Raw genomic sequence first — 16,866 nt, forward strand, 5'->3', positions numbered from 1 at the left:
GTGTAAGTGTGTGTCAGGATTGACTGGACACTCTCCTAAAATATAAAATAGGTCTCAAGTCTACAGAATACCTCAAAGACACACACACACAAACACACACACAAACACACACACACACACACACACACACACACACACACACACACACACACACACACACACAGGGTACCTTGTCCTCATGCAGCTGTCATGTCCCTGCTCTCTCAGACTAACCCTGTCCCTCTCCCCTTTCCTCCACTTCCCTCTCGGGGCGTCGCCAGAACTAATCAATCAAAGCTTGACACTGAACTTTTTTTTCCCTTTGAGAGCTGAGAGGAGATCACGCTGAAGATCTGATTCTTCTCAGCAGTAATGAAGCACAACAGCAGTTAAAAAAAAAAAAAGAACTATTTTGCAAATTTGGTCAAAACCGAATAGAATAAACGCTAGAGAAAATCCGCTTTACAATTCTCCAGCTTACAAAAGAAAAGTCTCCTGTGAGAAAAACTGAATGTAGACGATTGCCAGACTCAAATAACGTCTTTTACGTTTGATGTGAAGTTAGAACACCACATTTCCTTGCTGAAATGTTGGCCAATGACTTAAATTTTTGTAGTGATCATGTAATGCTTAATGTCGCTTAAACCGTAGAAACAACTAGCTAGCTGTACGTTATGCCATTACACTATCTAACAATTTTTAGCCTGGTCGATTACACAATTGTTTATTTCTTTTAATAAACACAGACTGGATGTTCACTGGAACATTTCCTCACCACACACTCCATACACACAAACACAAACAAACACATGTTAGTATTGACATCCTTAGGAGGACCTTTTACTGCCTTAGTAAATAACCAACCAAAGGTCCCCAGAAATCCAGAAGCCCCCCCATCACACTCAAACACACACTCCCAAACCTCCCTGATACACTTGGTAGTATTACAGTTACATTATCTTTATCGTTAAAGCACGCAAATGACGCATAAGAGAAAATAATTAGAAAACAATAGCTGTGATCTGTGCGGTCCATGCACTCTTTGCAAAGACTTCAGATAAACCTATGTATCAAGTTTTATGATGACAGCTCAGTGATATTTGCCTGAAATGCTTGAATCTGATTGGCCGACGACAGCCATGTTTTTGAAAAATCCCAGTCATCGTTAAAAAACAATTAGAGATCAGCACAATGAAGCAGTACACTAAATTTCAGCTGTAACCTTTCAACTTCCTGTTCCAGAAAATAAACAATATGAACCGAACCCTGACCCCATCATTGGCCATACCCCAGACACTGACGATCTTCAGAACCTCGTTTTAAACAAGTATTTTGAGTTTAATAGGCCTGTAAACACATGCAAGCATTTATGAGTTACAGACTTTTGAGTAAATCAGACTAGAATTCATTGGCATGTGAATGCTATATTCTTTAGTCATGTTCTAGTAGCTTGACACCAATTTTCAGAAGATTTTTGGCAAAGATCCTTGGACTGGTTTGCAAAAGTAGATTTCACATAACATACATCTCATCTCAGATTCTAAGTGGGTGGAACTAAATGGTTCCTAAGGCTTTTTTGCTTGGCAGAACCCAAGAAATTAGTGAAAAAGGGTGTTTTTATTGTATGACTTAAAGTTAATGTGGACCATGAGATTGCGAGACCACGGACCAAAAGATTAGATGTAATTCCTTCATCAGGCCGATCGAGCGTTTATCATTTTCAGGACGCGGAAGACAAAGAAGAAGGTTAAGAAGAAGGAATAAACAATAGGATTATAGAATTTAGTGCTTGGGCCCATAATTAAGCATATGTGCTTGTACTAGGATAAACACATACACTATTAAAAACTATCCTCTACACAATAATAATAGCATTGCTGACTTGGTGAAGCTTTATAGACTTTTCCGCCATGAGAGAAAATTCTTGAGAGGATATTTCTTGCTGCAGGTTTCTTGCTAACACGGCAAGTGACATTTTTGTGTTATTAACTTTAACAGAAAGGGAAAAAATGAGGCTGAACAAAAAGAAGGGGGGGGTCACGGTGGCTTAGTGGTTAGCACGTTCACCTCACACCTCCAGGGTTGGGGGTTCGATTCCCGCCTCCGCCTTGTGTGTGTGGAGTTTGCATGTTCTCCCCTTGCCTCGGGGTTTCCTCCGGGGTACTCCGGTTTCCTCCCCTGGTCCAAAGACATGCATGGTAGGTTGATTGGCATCTCTGGAAAATTGTCCGTAGTGTGTGATTGCGTGAGTGTATGAGAGTGTGTGTGTGCGCCCTGCGATGGGTTGGCACTCCGTCCAGGGTGTATCCTGCCTTGATGCCCGATGACGCCTGAGATAGGCACAGGCTCCCCGTGACCCGAGGTAGTTCGGATAAGCGGTAGAAGATGAGTGAGTGAATGAGTGAACAAAAAAGGTGAAAATGAGAGACGAGCGTTTCACAAATAAATGTTTATAGATGAGCGATATCACAATCTTACATTTATGGCAGATGGCCTTATTAAGAGCGCCTTCCGTTTCATCTCATTTATACAATTTATGCAATTAAGGGCCTTACTCTGGGGCCCTGCAGTGATGGCTTGGAGGACCTGGGATTTGAACTCACAACCTTCCAACACCTTAACCGCTAAGCTACCACATTGTACCGCAGACATTCCACAACATGAGCTATATACTGAGAGATGTACAACATATACAAAAAGTTGGCAAAATAATGTTGTATAATGGGAATAAAACACATCCAAACATGTGGTTGAAAATAACCCACCTCAAGGTGGTAACCGGAACTCGCAACACTAACACAACACTTTAAACATTCGTACACAGGGAATCCTGAGACAGAAAGGCACTTCCTGTCTGCGGAGGTTTGGTCTGCTTCCCTTTAAAAAAAATGTGACTATTGTGGAGGAAATATTGTGGAGATTCACTGAAATGAAGTCTCTTTAAAAACAGAGTTCTTACTGACAAGTTTGAACAAACCGTCATATTTTTATCTTGAGTCTCGGATGTTCTGAAACGCCCCTGGGTTCCATATTTAAACGTCGAATTAGGCATCAAACATCTAATTTCTTTTATGCGGAAAAGTTTTTGTGGCACTTGTTAGTTCTGACGTAAAAGCCAAATGCCAAAAAAAAAAGTGTTTCCGTTTGTATCTGAGAGCTTGAGGTTCTTACTGTACATGATGTGTGAAAATCCTGGTGTGATTCTGTGTATGTGTGTACAGTGTGTGAGGCTTGCAACCTGTAAGCATGTCCTGTTGCAAAGATTGGATCTTGTTAAATCTGTAAACATCTGCATACTTGTTGGCCAGGGAATGTGTAGAACGGGAGCGGCGACTTCTCCCGCAGCCGCGACTCGTTAACCCTGGTTTATTTGTTTTTATTTAACGCAGGAGGATATTCACAATGCCAGAGTTAACACGAGCAACACAAGCATAGTCCAATTTCATGCCTCAGGCTGAGCAGTCTATGTGATTTGGGCTTGTGTGTGGTCTGGCTTGAGTGTGTGTGTGTGTGTGTGTGTGGTGGAGGGGGTGTATGTCTGAGTGCCACATGTGTAAATGGCAGTCTATGTTTCAGTAACAGGAGCTGTGCTGATAACAGCCTTAGGTGGACATTTGTTTACTCGAGTTACTTTGTTTACTCTACCATCAAGTGTCTCTTTTACCCAGAGTCAATCGACGTGCAGTTTATCACCTTCATCTTGGATCGTACAGCGATCCTAAACGTGCAATTGCAGAAATGTATAATAGAAATGTATCCTAGTGAGTTCGTATCTCGATGACATCACAGCTTTCTGTGAGACCAAGAGAACAAAACAGATCGTTCTGTCAATGTGGGAAGCGAACACACTCTGTCCTGTCAATAAGAGCAACATGTGCAGTATGTGGAAGAGGGTAGATAATCATGTCCTCCTAGCGCCTTAGGAACAATAGGAACAAACGCAGTAGGAACAAAGCGTGGAGGTTGAAATCACGTGTCTCGGAGGAAGCGCGTTTACGTCTTCATCTTCTTCGAGTAGGGGAGAGTTAGCTAGTTTGTAAGAAATGGCAAGATGAAATTTTGGGAAAAAAAATACTGTTAAAGTCATAAAGATAAAAAAGTCTGTTCTAATTTTTACACATCTGTCAGACCAGCTCCAGTTGTGTTCCTTGTCATGAAGATTTCAGATCTTCATTGAGATGAGGCAACCCTATGAAGATCCTGAGGCATCTAGAGGCATCTACAAGCTCCAGTTGTGTTCTGCTTCATGAAGATTTCGGACATTCAAAGAGGAGATGCCAACTACATGTGGTCTTTGAGGACAACAACCTCATCATCATTACACAATTGCCTGACTGTATATTTATAATTACACACTCCAGTGTCACCCAAATGAGGATGAGGTTCCCTTTTGATTCTGGTTCCTCTCAAGGTTTCTTCCTCTTCCATCTAAGAGAGTTTCTTCCTCTTCCATCTTTTCCTTGCCAGCGTCACCTCAGACTTGTTCATTAGGGACAAATACAAACACATTTAAATAGAAGTCTAATAATTAATTTTGTATTAGGTTTCTTTTGTTGTGTAAAACTGCTTTGAGACCATGTCCATTGTTAAATGTGCTATACAAATAAATTTCATTGATTAGTCGATTACAACCGATTATTTACGATTCGTTTCATTGTTGAACAATTACATGATACGCAAAATGTCTAAAGAAAATCCAGTGTTGTGTTAATAAAATGAATACAACACTGAAAAATAGGACAAATACTCACTCACTCACTCATTTTCTACCGCTTATCACCTCGGGTCACGGGGAGCCTCTCAGTCATTGGGCATCAAGGCAGGATACACCCTGGACGGAGTGCCAACCCATCGCAGGGCGCACACACACACACACTCATTAGGACAAATACCAAAGACAAAATTGTCTGATGGTCCATGATATGGCTCAGAAACTCAAAACTCATAAGTCATAAAATTATTTTCTAAGTTATAGACCTATATGAAGTGGTGGCACAAGTGGTTAAGGCTCTGGGTTGTTGATAGAAGGATCATGATTCAAGCTGCCACTGTTGGGCAATTGAGCAAAGCCATTAACCCTCCCTGCTCTAGGGGTACTGTATCGCTGCCCCTGCACTCTGACCCCAACCTCCTCAGTTGGGATATGTGAAGAAAATAATTCACCTGTCCAACTGCTTGTTAATGCAAATTTCTAATCAGCCAATCACATGGCAGCAACTCAATGCATTTAGGCATGTAGACATGATCAAGACGATCTGCTGCAGTTCAAACCGAGCGTCAGAATGAGGAAGAAAGGTGATTTAAGTGACTTTGAACGTGGCATGGTTGTTGGTGCCAGACGGGCTGGTCTGAGTATTTCAGAAACTGCTGATCTACTGGGATTTTCACGCACAACCGTCTCTAGGGTTTACAGAGAATGGTCCGAAAAAGAGAAAATATCCAGTTCTGTGGGCGCAAATGCCTTGTTGATGCCAGAGGTCAGAGGAGAATGGCCAGTCTGGTTCGAGCTGATAGAAAGGCAACAGGAACTCAAATAACCACTCGTTACAACCGAGGTGTGCAGAAGAGCATCTCTGAACACACAACACGTCAAACCTTGAAGCGGATGGGCTACAGCAGCAGAAGACCACACCGGTACTAGTAAGGTGTACCTAATAAAGTGGATAGTGAGTGTATATGTGGCAATAATAAAGGCTTCCATGCCCCCCGATATCAGTCTTAATCACTAAAATAGGCAATTTTGGTACTTAATCATTATAAACATTAGTTTAAACTGGCTGTGAAGTACAGCAGTGTAAATGTCATGTAGAACAGTTCATACGGTGCTGTTTTCAGGGTCATTTAGGGTCTGAAGCAGTTTAGTCTGATCAACACTGGCCTTTCATTATTCCTGTTTGAACACAGGCAGGGTGGCATATCAAAGCCCGAGCATGTGTGATTAGATCTAATTAAAGGTTAATGACACCTTACAGTGTAAACCACTGCTAGATCTGGGCTTGAGTCAAGTAATGAGCCGAAAAAATCCATTTCAGAGAAAGCTTTTAGTCAGTGTTGGAGTAAAATAATGTACATGGATGTCTATAAAATGTATTAGGAAACAGTAAGAGGTTCAGAAACACCTTTCGGGTTCTCTAAAAATGAAAAAATGCAACAAAAATGCATCAAAAAAAGTTAGCACCAGCCAAATACAAAAACGAAATCCCCTGAAAGTAGTAAATAACAAAAACAAGGAATGAACTGAAGCAGTATATAACAGCTGCTTGATTATTTCTCTAGAACAGCGTGCCATGGCAACTTGCCAAAACTTACATTTCTTATTAATTAAACATCGCCTTTGTTTTTTTTTTTTTGTTAGTTAGTTGATGTTTTTGAACCTCCATGAAAATCCAATAGGTTGTTGCTCCTTTGTACGTGCTTCTTATGTCATCAGTCATGAAATTAATACGGCAAATCCAGCTTGTTATCGAGAAACTACAAAAAGGTCCTCTGAGATTTGCTGTAGCTGAAGACATGACAACATTTGCACGCCCGCTGTAATGCAGTAACGTGGAGAATCTAGCATCATGACTTCTAAACAATCAGAATCTAGAATCAGCATCCTCTGAACAATCGGAATCCTGAACCTAGAATAAACACCATCTGACTAATCAACCACCATTTTGCAAATCAGAATCCAGAATCCCTAACTTCTGCTGATTCAGAATCTAGACCCAACATCATCTGAACATTCAGACACTAGAATCTAGAATCGACCCCTGTGACTGGTCAGAATCTAAAAGCAACACCTTCTTACCAATCTGAATCCAAAATCAATACTGTCTGCCCAATCGGAATCTACTATTAACATCTGCTGAACAATAAGGATTTAGGATCTAGAATCAAAAACTTCTGCCCAGTCCAAATCAAGAATCAACATCTGAACAATCAGACTCTTGAAGCAACACCTTTGGCCCAACCAAAATCTAGTAGCAACACTTTTGGCCCAGCCAGAATCTAGTAGCAACACTTTTGGCCCAACCAGAATCTAGTAGCAACACTTTTGGCCCAACCAGAATCTAGTAGCAACACTTTTGGCCCAACCAGAATCTAGTAGCAACACTTTTGGCCCAAACCAGAATCTAGTAGCAACACCTTCAGCCCAACCAGAATCTAGTAGCAACACCTTACGGCCCAACCAGAATCTAGAAGCCACACCTTCTGCACATTCATTACATTACATTTACAGCATTAGGCAACTTTTTATTTCATTTTATACAACTGAAGCGCCTTACTCAGGGGCCCAGCAGCTTGATTGACTTGCGATTCAAACTCACAACCTTCCGATTCATAATCCAACACCTTAACCACTAGGCTACCACAGCCCCACAATCAAAATCTAGAATCAACACCTTCTGCCCAATCAGAATCAAAAATCTATACCTTCTGATGAAAGAGAATCTCAAATCAACACCTTCTTGCGGATCACGGTCTAGAATCTAAAATCAACACCTTCTTACTGATCAGAATCTAGACTCCACCAGTGCTGCCTTTTATTAAGCAGCTGTTGTTAACACAGGCTCTTCGTTGTCTAGCGTTGTTTTGGCGCGTGAACCAAAACTTGCATTAGCTAAACACGCTTGAATCTTAATCAGAGAACCGTTCGTCTGTCTCTCGTCTCGGCCGATTTTTTTCCACACAACCTTTTAAGTGTTTACAGAATTGAGTGGAACTAATTTGACAAAGCATCTTGAAACAGAGATTAATAGCTTTACTGACTATTTCACAGAGATCTCCACACACACACACACACACACACATACACACACTTGGTGTTAGCTTGCCAGTGCTTTGTGGTGCTGGTTTCACTGCTGGCGCATGAGCGTAATAAGCTTTAATAAGAAATAAAGCTTAAAACATGTTTTGTCTGTTTCCAATCCCTTCTTTTTTAAGTAATCTGTCCATCACACTATATCCTGAATAGCAACACTCCGGAAATGTCTAAACTATGTATGTGTGTGTGTGTGTGTAATTGTGGTCATATAATTATTTTTTAAATGTCAGATATAATAATCTTCAGTGTCAAAACTGTATAGTCTACTCCCGTACTATTGGCATCCCTTCTTGAAAATGTTAAATTTTTTGTTCAATTAAACATTACATTACACAATAACGTGTGTGTGTTTGTGTGTGTGTGTGTGTGTGAGTGTGAGAGTGAGAGAGAAATAAATTCTTCCACCACCTCTTAGAATAACAGACGAATGGTCGAGAACTAAACACGAGGGACTGCATTAAACCCATTAATCACTCATTTGATCACGGAGTACGACGACATACAGTACAGTATGTTACAGACTCAACTGCAGCAGTATTAGGGGAGTGTTTAACTCTTTTTTTCTTTCTTTCCCCAGACATCATTGAATGTCTCTGTCGTGTCTCGCTCTACAGTGGTGTTAAACTGAAGCTCGTATGAAAATACACACTCAGCGCTTTAAGAATTTGTAGTGTTTCATCAGTATTTCTGTTTATCCTTAACCTACTAGGGACAATATATTTATACAAAAATTGTTCGTTTTTTCCACAGAAATGTTTCAAACCCGTTTCTGCTTTCTGTGACGCCCCCGAAGTCCTCGTTCCTCTTCAACCGCTAAAATTCTGAGTAAGGTTTTCAACAGAGGGAAAAAACACACGTCTCACGCCGAAAGCCGACAGAGTCCTGACTCACTTTACGTCAGACTTGTGCCAATAAAATCATTCGTTTATTTACGCTGATTAAAAATGTCCCCGTGTCCTCATAAAAAAGGGTTCAATAAAATAAATGAGCCTGTTTTATTTTGTTTTGATTTGACACTAAAACACAACGTCAATTCCGACGATCTGTGACTAGCTGTGAATGTGGGATGTGGTAGCTCAGTGTATAAGGTGTTGGACTGCTGATCAAAAGGTCATGGCTTCGAACCCCATGTCCACTAAGCTGCCACTGCTGGGCCCCTGAGCAAGGCCCTTAACCCTTAGTTGTATAAACTGAAATAAAAACGTAAGTCACTCTGGATAAAGCTGTCTGCTAAATGCTATAAATGTAACTCTGCATTCCTTTCTTTAACATTGCTGATGAATTATGGAATAGATGGAAATGTGAAGGATTTATAAAACCGGAACAAGCTGGATTTTCGTCTTTATAAAACCGGAACAAGCTGGAATTTTTATCGTCGCAGTAATCAGAAAAGTTTAATAGCAGTGATATTGTGGAGTTGTTGAGGTGGGAATTGTTCACCCAGCAGGGGGCTCAAACTCGTCCTGTAATACGTCTCACACAGAAAGCCAACAGTGTCCTGATTAAGCTTCTAACAGACTTGCGGAGACAAAATAATTCATTTGTTTATACTTTATACTGATGCAGTGTTAAAACCGCATAAAGATGCTTACTAAGAATAAAAAAAGATGCAGTTATCTCAAGGTTATCATTAACAATGAGCTGTTCGCTTTAGTGCTGATCAGACAGAACATTTCCTTCTCCTCTTTAGTCACATGATCATGTCTTTCATGCTCTCCATTTAGCCCTCATTTTCTCTATGACTCTTTTCACCGGAAAGTGGTAAAAAGTGCTGTCCTGCCTTTACAGGAAATGTGTTTGTGTGTGTGTGTGTGAAATGTCAGGAAATGTCCTCAAGACACAAATACCCATAATTTCATACCAAGATCTATAAAGCATGCATTTCCAAATACAAAAATATACGTATGTAATTTTTTGTGGTCTTATAAAGATTAAATACAATTCTGTCACTAGTTAGAAAGGAAAGTGTGTGTGTGTGTGTGTGTGTTTGTGCGTGTAAAAGTGTGTTTGTGTCCTTCCATGTGTGTGTCCATCTGTATGAGTGTGTGTCCCTGTGAGTGTGTGTGTGTACAGTATAAGTGCGTGTGTATAAGTGTGTGTGTCCATCTGTGTGTGTGTGAGTGTCTGTAAGAGTGTGTCCTTACATGTAAGTGTCTGTGTGTGTGTGTGTGTGTGTGTTGCACGTGTCCATGTAAGTGTGTGTGTGTGTGTGTAGACCCATGATTTCATTCTTTATAGAATTCACGTTCTATAAACATATAGCATTTCTAAATACAAAAAAAAGTAGATTAATTAAAGCATGTATATAATAGTATGTATATATCTACGTATACTAACTGATAACTGATGTAAAACTCTAACCACATGGTGCACTTAGGCTTTTTTTAACAGGGTCAAATCTCACACTTGTTTTATCAGATGTTTCTGTGATGTAATTGTCAAGATATGAACAAGAATGAAAGCGATTTGATCGTGTATTTAAAACAATAATATCATTTATAATATATTATATAATACATAGTTAAGATGATGTAAGAGTATGAAATGTGTGTATGTTTATGAGATTCACCTTTGGGAGAGGGGGACCGTGATCATCCATAAATGTGGATTCTCCTAGAAAGAGCAAGAAGAGAAAGAAATTAGAAACTTTTTTAAAACCTGACACTAACTAAAGCATACGAAAGGGACGACTTTAATAAAAATAAACCAATTATCATAACAACAATCCAACTCTGATAAAAGCATGACTTAGTAGATAACACTGAAATTGTGTGTGTGTGTGTGTGTGTGTATGTGAGAGTATGTGTGTGAGTGAATGAGTGTCTGTGTGTCCGTGAATGTGTGAGTGAATGAGTGTGTGCCTGTCCGCGAGTGTGTTTGAGAGTAAATAAATGTGTGTGAATAAGTGTGTGTGTGTCAGAGAGTGTGTGTGTGAGTGAATGAATGTGTGTGCGTGAATGAGTGTGTGTGCATGAGTGCATGTGTGTGTGAGTGAGAGTGAGTGTGTGTGTGTTTGTGAGTGAGTGAGTGAATGAGTGTGTGTGCCTGTCCGCGAGTATGTGTGAGTGAGTGTGTTTGAGAGTGAATGTGTGTGTGATTAAGTGTGGGTGTGTCAGAGATTGTGTGTGTGAGTGAGTGAATGAGTGTGTGTATAAGTCTGTGCCTGTCCATGAGTGTGTGAGTGAGTGTATGTGTGTGTGAGTGCGAGTGTGTGTGTGAGTGAGTGAGTGTGAGTGTGTGTGTGTGTGTTTGTGTGTGAGTGAGTGTGAGTGAGTGTGAGTGAGTGTGTGAGTGAGTGTGAGTGTGTGTGTGAGTGAGTGTGTGTGTGTGTGTGAGACAGTGTGACTGTGTGTGAGTGTGAGTGAGTGATTGAGTGTGTGTGTGTGAGAGACAGTGTGAGTGTGTGTGTGTGTGTGTGTGTGTGTGTGTGTGTGTGTGTGTGTGTGTGTGTGTGAGTGTGTGTGTATGAGTGTGAGTGAGTGTGTGTGTGTGTATGTGTGTGTGAGTGTGTGTGTGTGAGTGTGAGTGAGTGTGAGTGTGTGTGTGTGTATGTGTGAGAGAGCATGTGGACATCATGACACACTAAACCTCTCTTCACACACAAAACTCAAAGGATAACACTAACATCTAACAGCTAAGAGTAACGAGACAGGGCGCTTTTTCTTCTCCTGAACCCATAACTCATCCAGCAACACAGAGTTGTTATACTTCTCAGCACATCTAGAACTTTCTGAGTGTGAGGCGGAGTTATAGTGAACTAAGGCCCAGGATATTAGAGCTGACCGGGTGAATTCCTGCATACCGTCGGCTCTTGTTTTGTGTAATCGTGTTTTAAAGCGAAAACTCACTCAGTTATGGGACATTATGTTTTATTCATTTTTTGTTATTATTTTTGGCTTTTTAAACAGGAGCATGAGGTCACGTGAGTCTTCTGAGTTTCTAAGAATCGTTTAAACAAATCCTGTAGTTCTGTTCCGTTATAATTTGAAAACGTTTGTAGAAATGTAGGAATAATTCATGTGATTTGTATCGCTGTGGGTTCGCACAAGCACGTAAAATAAACCACAAGTTCAACCTTTCACTTCAGTAAGCCAGCTCTCGCTACAGTGGTATGTGAAGTGATGTCATCACGGCAAACGTCGATACGTCAAAATAACAACATGGACCGACTGAACGCACGTAGGCTCGAGATCTCTGAATATTTTTGTCAGCACACAGACACACACTAAAATAATTACGTTATGTTATCGAACATAATCGAGTCTGAGGTCTTGCTATATTTACTGATTCTCAAATCTGATTGGTCAGATTGTATGGATAATGTTTTACAAATGATACCAATGGAATCGTTCTTGTTTCTATGGTAACAGCTCATACACCTGGGCTTACACATAATGGTGGTTTAGCTTGTTTTAATTCTCTGTAACAGTTATGTTTCTTTTCAGGACAGAGCGGTTTTGGTGTTTTGCACTCACACAAAAGGTTATGTCATGTTCACAGGACATGTTCGCAGGAATGACATAAAGATTAAATACTAGTTAGTTCTGTCACTAGTTAGACAGTATAGTGTGTGCGTGGCCATCTGTGTGAGAAAGTGTGTGTGTGAGTATGTGCATGTGTGTGTCTTATAAAGATTAAATACAATTCTGTCACTAGTTAGACAGTATAGAGTGTGTGTCCATCTGTGTGAGAAAGTGTGTGTGTGTGTGTGAGTATGTGCATGTGTGTGTCTTATAAAGATTAAATACAATTCTGTCACTAGTTAGACAGTATAGTGTGCGTGTCCATCTGTGTGAGAAAGTGTGTGTGTGTGTGTGAGTATGTGCATGTGTGTGTCTTATAAAGATTAAATACAATTCTGTCACTAGTTAGACAGTATAGTGTGTGAGTATGTGCATGTGTGTCCATCCATGTGAGAGTGTGTGTGTGTTTCCATCTGTGTGAGAGTGTGTGTGTGTATGTCTGTGTGTGTGTGTGCATGTGTGTGTCTTATAAAGATGAAATACAATTCTGTCACTAGTTAGACAGTATTGTGTGTGTGTGTCCATCCATGTCAGAAAGTGTGTGTGAGTATGTGCATGTGTGTGTATGTGAGTGTGTGTGTGTGTTTCCATCTGTGTGAGAAAGTGTGTGTGTGTGTGTGAGTATGTGCATGTGTGTGTCTTATAAAGATTAAATACAATTCTGTCACTAGTTAGACAGTATTGTGTGTGTGTGTGTGTCCATTCGTGTAAGTGTGTGTGTGTGTATGTGCATGTGTGTGTGTCCATCCATGTGAGTGTGTGTGTGTTTCCATCTGTGTGAGAGAGTGTGTGTGTATGTCTGTGTGTGTGTGTGTGTGTGTGTGTGTGTGTGTGTGTGTGTGCATGTGTGTGTCTTATAAAGATTAAATACAATTCTGTCACTAGTAGACAGTACAGTGTGTGTGTCCATCCGTGTCAGAAAGTGTGTGTGTGTGTGTGTGAGTATGTGCATGTGTGTGTATGTGACTGTGTGTTTGTGTGTGTGTGTTTCCATCCATGTGAGAGAGTGTGTGTATGACTGTGTGTGTGTACGCGTGTGTGTGTGTGTGTGTGTGTGTGTTCATCCATGTGAGAGTGAGTGGGTGTGTATGTCTGTGTGTGTGTCTGTAAGTGTGTATGAAAGCATCAAATTCATCTTTTCCATTACAGGAAATCCTATAATGGGTTTTTGTCATTGAGGATATGTTTCATATGTTTTGGACAAGTTTAATAACATGGACAGTCGACTTTGTCTCTAAGAGACATTTTTCTGACAATTTTCACTTTGGCTTTTCATCGCTACTACAATTCTCACATTCCTGTCTCAGCTTGATGAAAGAGGTTCCACTGCTTCCAGCTTGGGCCAGTTCTTTGCTTCCAATTGTGTGTTGAACAAACCTCTGTGTTCATCTCATCCTCCTTAGGGACATTTCCAGAACTTTCTCCTTCTCTTGTACTCAACGTCACAGAGACTGAATCCCTACCGATCCTATTACAGTCTTCACTCTGATTAAAATGGATTGCAGCCAAAAAGAAGAAGCTTGATCTTAAAATCCTTCACTTCACCCAAACCATTAAACAGCCTTTTCATCAAGCATTGAGCAGAATACAACGAGAAGTCTGAGACGTTTCCAAGGATTTATCGCTCCCTGAGCTTCAGTCTGCTTTGACACCCTGTACTCGTTTGCTCTCGTGACCACACCATCATATGGAGCTCCTTGTAGAGGAGTCTTGTGTTGTTCTCCACATGACCTGGAAGGCAGTTAACACCTTGCATAGTTTCAGCTCTTAATGGTGTCTTTCTTGGACAGCACCAACCATGCAGCGTGGCAGAAATGTGATTAAAGTGGACAGCACCAACCATGCAGCGTGGCAGAAATGTGATTAAAGTGGACAGCACCAACCATGCAGCGTGGCAGAAATGTGATTAAAGTGGACAGCACCAACCATGCAGCGTGGCAGAAATGTGATTAAAGTGGACAGCACCAACCATGCAGCGGGGCAGAAATGTGATTAAAGTGGACAGCACCAACCATGCAGCGTGGCAGAAATGTGATTAAAGTGGACAGCACCAACCATGCAGCGTGGCAGAAATGTGATTAAAGTGGACAGCACCAACCATGCAGCGTGGCAGAAATGTGATTAAAGTGGACAGCACCAACCATGCAGTGTAGCAGAAATGTGATTAAAGTGGACAGCACCAACCATGCAGTGTAGCAGAAATGTGATTAAAGTGGACAGCACCAACCATGCAGCGTGGCAGAAATGTGATTAAAGTGGACAGCACCAACCATGCAGCGTGGCAGAAATGTGATTAAAGTGGACAGCACCAACCATGCAGCGTGGCAGAAATGTGATTAAAGTGGACAGCATCAACCATGCAGTGTAGCAGAAATGTGATTAAAGTGGACAGCACCAACCATGCAGCGTGGCAGAAATGTGATTAAAGTGGACAGCACCAACCATGCAGCGTGGCAGAAATGTGATTAAAGTGGACAGCACCAACCATGCAGCGTGGCAGAAATGTGATTAAAGTGGACAGCACCAACCATGCAGCGTGGCAGAAATGTGATTAAAGTGGACAGCACCAACCATGAAGCGGGGCAGAAATGTGATTAAAGTGGACAGCACCAACCATGCAGCGTGGCAGAAATGTGATTAAAGTGGACAGCATCAACCATGCAGTGTAGCAGAAATGTGATTAAAGTGGACAGCACCAACCATGCAGAATGGCAGAAATGAATGGTAGACTAAAGCAAAAAATAAATAAATAAATAAAAACAAACAAACAAACAAATAAATAAATAAAACAAAAAAAGGAGCCAATTCTGCTGAAATGTAAAAAATGTCTAAAGCTAGTAATGATTCACTTGTGCTGCAGTCAAGAATGCGTAATTTGTGTAGGAATTTCCTTAAACATATACTTTTCAGCATTGCAATATTTAATTTGCATGATGTAATTAGTAACTTGGTTAAGTATGGCTTTGAGATGAGAAGAGACAAAAATACTCGAAGATGGCTCAGAAAGCCAAACAGCACTGTTTAGGCTGCTAGGTGCTGGGAAGTGTAAGAACAACTGACTATTTTTGACAGACCTGTCATTTTCCGCCTAAAACATGTGCGCGCGTGTGTGTGTGTGTGTGTCTTGTAAGAAAATTGACCAATGACTGAAGAGCGTTCCGAATAAAGCACCACTGTAGCGACATTCAGGAGGATAGAGTCTTGAATCGGTTTCATTAAACTTGTGCATTTTTCCTCCTGAAGTTCAAAATCTTCCCTACAGAAAAAATGAGTTTTAATGTCAGAAGAAGAGGCGGTGTTTCTGACATCATTTTCTTGCTATAGACTTCAAATCGCCTTAACCTGATTTGACGTTGGGTAATGAGAAGCAGTGGGACGTCCTCCAGATTCGACACACAGTATGTAGGGGTCCAGCTGGAACTTTTACACCGGGTTGGAGCCAGGCTTTTTATTAGGTTGGCTAGCTTGTTAGGAGGAAACAAATTCTAACCCAAAACAGACTTTAAAAAAAGATTGTATTTTGGTTGTCATTGATATCATTACCAGGCAGTTATGTAGCAGAAATAAAACAAAAACACTTGTTGTTTAGGCTAAGTGACACTTAACTAGGTTTTATTTCTATATGAAACATTATCCAGATTAATAACATTAGATTAGGTAGCTGGCAAACTTTAGAAGCTAAAAGTGAAGTTGTAACTTATACATCTTTGGTCTTGCCTATGATTCCCTGTATCCTACATTGCTCCAAGATACTTCGTAAAAAGTTCCTAAGGTTATGGTTGAGATCACAAGTCTGTTTTCTCTGATCCGATAGCTATCTGATTTGTTAAAACTGTTCCATTTACATTAGGCCACATAAATGCGTCTTGGCGAATGGGACATCGATCCGATCTTTCTACTCCCGCCCAAATTGCAAATATATTTGACCTCATTTCCGGGGTAATTGAGATGGAACACGCTTTGGTGTGTGCGGTTTTCAGGCGGCAGCAGTGCATTTTAAGACCCGACGAGACGCCTGGGTGAAAGATCACTTGCGAGTGACGTACTTCCGTTTGGGAGGAGTATAGCGCTGATGTATGTGGCTTGAACAACTACATTCATTTACACCTGTCCAGTTTAATCTGAAATGCGTCCCAGACCACCTGCTGAAGTGGTTTGTACGATCCCATTTATATCCGTCTCGAAAACGTTTCGGAGGGCATTTAGACCTGGTTTTTTTACCATCGGATAGCTATCTGATCACAGAAAACGCATGAAGTGACCAGGTGTAAAAAGCCCCACAGATTAATCTAAAATCATATCTCAAAACACTATGAGGTGGCTCATTTAACACTCGAGATTATTTCCAACCAAAATGAAAGAGAAAAAAAAAGAGAGGTCATCTTCATCTCCTTTGGTGGGTCAGGAGTCGATCCCAGGAATGCTGTATGGGAATAAGGTAGAAGAATTCACCATGGATGGGTGTATACATCCATGTATAAGTGCAGGTTTTTGGATAGTGGGAGGAAACTTGAGAACCCAGAGGAAACCCAAGTGAAGATGAGGAGAAGAAGA

At 40.8% G+C, this 16,866-nt stretch overlaps 1 protein-coding gene across 1 annotated transcript in view; it reads right to left on the reverse strand.

Moving 5' to 3' along the window:
* usta (uronyl 2-sulfotransferase a) overlaps positions 1-16,866 on the reverse strand; it is a 74,061-nt gene that overhangs the window by 23,262 nt on the left and 33,933 nt on the right. The window contains exon 2 of the mRNA XM_060884157.1: positions 10,359-10,402. Within this exon, the coding sequence (XP_060740140.1) occupies positions 10,359-10,402 (44 nt within the window). The remainder of the gene's footprint in view (positions 1-10,358; positions 10,403-16,866) is intronic.

Source organism: Tachysurus vachellii, chromosome 12 (assembly GCF_030014155.1).
Source record: "Tachysurus vachellii isolate PV-2020 chromosome 12, HZAU_Pvac_v1, whole genome shotgun sequence".
Taxonomy (NCBI): Eukaryota; Metazoa; Chordata; class Actinopteri; order Siluriformes; family Bagridae; genus Tachysurus; species Tachysurus vachellii.